Here is a 5547-nt window from a genome sequence, read left to right on the forward strand (position 1 = left end):
AATCCCTCAATAGGTGGACCGCTAGGGGCTCCGTCCGTCCGGACTAGTGGCCGGCTCGGGCTACCTTTAGCCAATGGGGGCCGCGTACGGAGTACCCGTCGTTACTTAGTTGGTCGTTAAAAAAAATGGAATTTTTTAAAACAAAAAGGTTTCTACTTTCAACTTTGAATTATTTTTAAAAAATAAATATATAAGGTAATACCAACGAAGCTTGTTTTAAACTAGTGGGACTCCACACACGTTTGTGGTGAGAATCCGATAGGTAATGGTTTGGTTCAGTTTACTCGATCAGTGTTAACTCTGTAATTGAAGTGAACGTTCAGTGAATTATACGGCGATAAATACATTAATGAACAAACATGAACATATACTTTGTTCTTTCATAAACATATGTGGACGACTGGACATTCGTCTACTTTCATTAATTTAATCTACTCAAATCCGTTCATTCGAGTATGAATATAAAAATATCAAATCTTATTTATATATTACATATTATGGCATAGAGATGTTCAACGAAACCGGTTCCTGGAACCGAACTGGTGGACCCGAACAGGACCCGAACCGGTTCCTACCCGTTTTTTGTAGGAACCGGACCCTATCTGATTCAACCCGATGATCCGTGACCGGTTCTTGCATTTCTGAGTGGGGGCGGGTGGGAACCGGAACCGAACCGGAACCGGTTCTGGAACCGAACCATCCGGAACCGGTTCCTAACCGGTTCTTGCCGTTGGATCGAATATAGCCGTTGGAAATCGTTTTTTTGGCCGTTTTTTGACCGTTGGGGTCAAAAATAGCCGTTTTTTTGGCTCCCCCAAGCACCCCACTACTAGTATAAATAGGTATTTGGTGTCATGGGTTCATCACAACACTCAAAACGCAAACCCGAACGCAAAAAAATACAAAAAAACGCTATTACAACGTTTTGAGTTCTCTAATATCTTGTTTTCTCTTCTTCTATATTCATATTTGTTGTTATGGCTGCCTCACAATCATCGGTTGGTCAAGGTTCCAACGCCGAACCAAGTTTCGTTCGTATTGTACCTCATAATCGTAATCAAGAGATTTGGTGCAATTGGAATTTGGTTGAATTGAGTGACCATTCATTGAAGGCTCGGTGCAAGTTTTGTGGGATTTATTTAAACCCACTTTCGAATTCAAATTTGAAGAAACACATCGAAAAACCGTATTGCAAGGCGTTGAAAAAGAACGTCGATTCGCAACAAACGCAAATGGATAGTGAAGGCGGAATATTTACATACCAAATTGATCGAGGTCAAGATCGTATGGCGAAGTTTATTTTTCATGTTATACAAATACGAATCGTAGTTTAGAATCCAGATCGCAAACGAAAAACGAAAAAAAAAAAAAAATTTTACACTGTAACCGGTTGGAACCGGTTACGGTACAGGAACCGGGTTAAGAACCGGTAAGAACCGGTTAGATAGGTTAGGGGTCCGAGGGTGGGAGAACCGGTTCGGTTCCCTAACCGGTTAGAGCCTGGAACCGGTTTAAAAGGGGATTTTGAATATAGGAACCGGTCCGAGGGTGGGAGAACCGGTTCGGTTCCCTAAACATTAAACCTTCCTTTTTTATTCTCTTTGAATTATTTCCATTAATATCATAATTTCCAATAATTGTATGGAGGGTTGGGAGACAACTGGACAACATGATGGTCCTCCCCATATTATTATTATTATTATTATTGTTGTACAAGAAAAAAGATTTTAATAAATGAAACTCTTTTTTAGGTCAAAAATATGATTAAATGCCACCAACATTTGGACCCAAGTATAACTACATTTTGTTAAAACTTGCATACGAATCCCAACAAAAATTGCAAATATAGATCAATTCGTACGTTTATTTATTTCCGTGACATTAATTTATTAGAATGGTGTTAGTAGGGGCACTTTTGTCAAATTACACTATCTTAATTGACAAGGACTAACTGTGTTAGTAAAGTGGATGAAAATTACAACTTTTAGAAACCATAAAGACGAAAATGACTAAAAATAAGTTTATTTTAGACAAATATGGGCATATGGCAAATGTAAGCAAACCACGAAAATGGTAGCTTTCTCTATTTAATAAAAGGATGTTTTTGTCATTTAATACTAACTTAACAGACTAGAACTAACAGAGTTAGTGATTTAAACAAAAATAGCAAGAAAATGAAAAAACGATGATGAAAATTGCTAAAAAAAATTTGGACGAAAATGCGGTTCTCTCAATAATATAATAAACACAAATTTTTCACTAGCTAATTTACGAAACAATGGTGACGAAAAACGATAAAAACTAAAACTTGGCTCGATATTACACGGTGAAAGATGGATAAGCATTTTGAAGCCAAGAAACGGGCTTTTTCTATCTCTGGTTAAAGTCTCTACAATTAAAAGTTGCGCTAATCGGTTAGGATAATAGTAGCAGTATGTATACACAAACAACACGCACACGCGCACACAACTAGAAGATCAAATGAACATCAAAATCCTCGTTATATCAACTTCAATCCCTATGGCTTCTTCCAGATTTCCGCCTCTTGGCTGCATTGATGAACTCCATTATTGCTTCCATTTCACTCACTTTCTGTTGCAAAGAAAACATAATAAGTTAATAACGGGTCAAAACGAGTGGATAAATTTAAACATATTAAAAGAGTTAAGAGGATAGTGCCTGGGAAGCAAAATGTTTATGGACCGCGTTAACTAGTTGTTCCTTTGTCGGATTAGAGTGAATATTTCCCTGAAATTAAAAAAAACTAAGTTAATATAAACAAACAAAACATGGGCGTAGACGGTATTATAAACGAGCCTCACGAGGTTAAAGGTACTGTAATATCGCCATAACGTATTGGTTCCTAGCTTTGAGAAGTTCACTTTCTGTTCAGAAAACCAAGTCAACTATTTAAGTCAAACATACTAGTTTAAAAGATTTAAAGTGTAAATATTTTAAATCCGCGTATCTATATGCGAACTATACGTTACAATGTATAATTTTTATATCGAAACAATACTTTAAAGTTTAATTCATCACATTGAATTTGAAGTTATAAACATGCATACTTTGACCAAAAAAGTCAACTTACAGGATAACATGTATGCATATTGGATTGAGTGCAGTGGTTACGGCTAGCAGACTTCATCGATGGAGACGGGCCCCACGGTCTTGCGTAACGAACTTTGGGCTTGTTTAGTTTGGTAAACTCAGTAGCAGTGGCTGCTAGAACCAAAAAAAAACTAAAATTGTTAACGGTTTTTTAAATGATTTTTTTTTTAAGGAATTGAACTCATAACCGAGTTAGATGTCTTACGAAACTCGTTAACATCGGATCCACTGCTTGAAATATCAAATTCATACTCATCATCTTCTTCATTACCAGTCGGTGGTTCAAGAACACTCAAAGCATTCCTTTGCAGCTTCACTTCAACGCCATTTTTTAGAACCTAGTCAAAGTTGGACTTTTTATTAGTCAAACGCGTAAACTAGCTTTAATAATTACCAAAATGTATATATCTTGTAAACTAAAACTTGCACCTTTAATAGTTTGTAATAAATATAATATACAAATAGGAAAAATTTAGCTTCAAGTCTTGCCAAAAGAAGAAAAAGTTGCAAACTTTAGTCATCCCATAATGGAAACTCTTGTTAAGTTTAACATGTAACGAATATAACGAACAAATAAGTCGTTTTCTTGTGAATACGAACGATGGGCAAAAATGTCATTTTGGCTTAAAACCAGAACAAGAAAGATCACCTTATTTTAGAAAATGAAACGTACAGCCAAAATTAAAAATAATAATAATAATAATAATAATAATAAATAAATAAATTAAAAAAAAAATTAACTTTGATGATACTACATTTGATTACATCTGCTATCACTGATCAAATTATTAAAACAAGGATGGACCCATGATGTACAATATTAATCATTTTGACATGCTATTCCTTCTTTTTCTCCTTAATTAGTGTGACCAAAAGATTCAAAGTAACAAAAAAGTATATGAATTTGAAACAAAAGCAAAAGAAAGAATAAGGAAATAGAAATAGCATACCAGCCAATGCCAACCACCAAGACCAACAGCCTTCTTGACAACACCTTGAAGACCCACCAAAACCGACTTTGTTCGGTTATTGCCCGTCACAATTACTTTTGTATGCCTAGGAAGAACAGAAAGCTCTTCGTCCCCACTTTCGTCACGAAAAGGGGAGAACGCTCTAGAGGAATATAACTCGGGTTCTAGCATTCCTCTTAGTATTCAAAACTTGTGAGAATCTTTATCTCAATCTTTTTCCAGTTAATCTTATCTAATCCATAACATTGAGCAAAAACCTGAATCTACCCAAAAAAAAAAATCTTGATCAGAGAAATAAAAAAAAAGATTATAAATTTGCAATTATCAGCTCAAGTTTTTAACTTTTAGATGAATATTACAATTCTTGATACAATTTACATGGGATTGAAATAATATCTTGATCAAGGAACAAAAAAGACAACAATTATTAGCTCAAGTTTCAAACTTTTGGTTGAATATTACACTACTTGATGTGATTAAATATGGGATTGAAACAAAATGTTGATCAATAAAACAAAAAATACTACAATTATGAGCTCAAGCTTCTAACTTTAAGCTAAATTTTACACTTGCTGATATAATTGAAACAAAAAAGACTACAATTATTAGCTCAAGCTTCTAACTTTATGCTAAATTTTACACTTGTTGATATAATTGAAACAAAATCTTGATCAAAGAAACAAAAAAATACTACAATTATGAGCTCAAGTTTCAACTTTATGCTTAATTTTACCTTATTGATATAATTTCATATGTGAACAAAAGATTGAAGACATACCCACAAAAAATTGAAACTCTTTTTTTGAAATGATGAGAGAGAAAGAGGAGAGAGAAAAAGATTGTTCTTATCTAACTTAACTGAGTTAATAAAAATAAAAATATAACAATAATAATAATAATAAGAATAATAAATAAATTTAAAAAAAAATTGAATCTTTAAAATCTGACACGAAACTTTACATAGAATGTTGAATGCAAAATGACCCACAAAGTCATTGGATCTCCTTCTTTCTACCCTTCACGGATTTAGTTTGTAAATAATAAATGAAACAAACCAATGCATACATATAATATAAGATAAAATAATATAATTATATGGTTATATTCAAATTACATTTTGAATCCCAAGTTTCCCACTTTGATCAGTGACACTAGATTCAATTTGTTTATATGTGTTCAAATATATTTTTCTCTAAAAAATTATATTTAATATCCAGAAACTTTAAAAACAGGGTAATTTGACTAAATCAATGAAAAATTTATTCAAATTTACCTCAAAATTGCAGCAGATTCAAATTGTTTAAAAGTATTAAAATAACTTTTCTTATAAAAATAAATATTTTATTATTTAATAACCAGAAACCTTCAAAACAGAGTAATTTCAATGAAAAGTATTCAAATTTAGCTCAAAATTGTAGCAGATTCATATTGTTTAAATCTATTATCTAATAAGGTAACAAAACAG

General features: G+C 33.0%; 1 protein-coding gene across 4 annotated transcripts; it reads right to left on the reverse strand.

Annotated features, from left to right (window-relative positions):
• Nucleotides 1-2402: 2402 nt before the first annotated feature.
• On the reverse strand, nt 2403-4321 carry LOC143625385 (uncharacterized). 4 transcript variants are annotated; one of them, XM_077095723.1, is made up of 6 exons: nt 4062-4321; nt 3317-3449; nt 3092-3225; nt 2823-2885; nt 2680-2721; nt 2403-2592 (listed from the first exon to the last, which is right to left on the reverse strand). In XM_077095723.1, exons 1-6 carry the CDS (start codon nt 4251-4253, stop codon nt 2512-2514), a joined length of 645 nt encoding a protein of 214 aa, XP_076951838.1. In that variant the 5' UTR covers nt 4254-4321; the 3' UTR covers nt 2403-2511. The 4 variants fall into 4 exon arrangements, with proteins under 4 accessions (XP_076951838.1, XP_076951836.1, XP_076951837.1 ...); XM_077095721.1 differs by having other exon boundaries at nt 2680-2748; XM_077095722.1 differs by having other exon boundaries at nt 2680-2748; nt 3092-3222; nt 4062-4315.
• Between the last annotated feature and the right edge of the window lie 1226 nt (nt 4322-5547).

Source organism: Bidens hawaiensis, unplaced genomic scaffold (assembly GCF_021521415.1).
Source record: "Bidens hawaiensis isolate Kalapana, Puna unplaced genomic scaffold, B.hawaiensis_p1.1 tig00004105_1, whole genome shotgun sequence".
NCBI lineage: Eukaryota > Viridiplantae > Streptophyta > Magnoliopsida > Asterales > Asteraceae > Bidens > Bidens hawaiensis.

Bases quoted from the DNA above. Each gene is read 5' to 3' on its own strand.
- LOC143625385 (XM_077095721.1), bottom strand. From the start codon at position 4,253: ATGCTAGAACCCGAGTTATATTCCTCTAGAGCGTTCTCCCCTTTTCGT. The intron at 3,450-4,061 runs GTATGCTATTTC...AACTTTGACTAG, and splicing joins TTGGTGGTTGGCATTGGCTG to GTTCTAAAAAATGGCGTTGA. The intron at 2,886-3,091 runs GTAAGTTGACTT...TTTTCTGAACAG, and splicing joins ATATGCATACATGTTATCCT to AAAGTGAACTTCTCAAAGCT.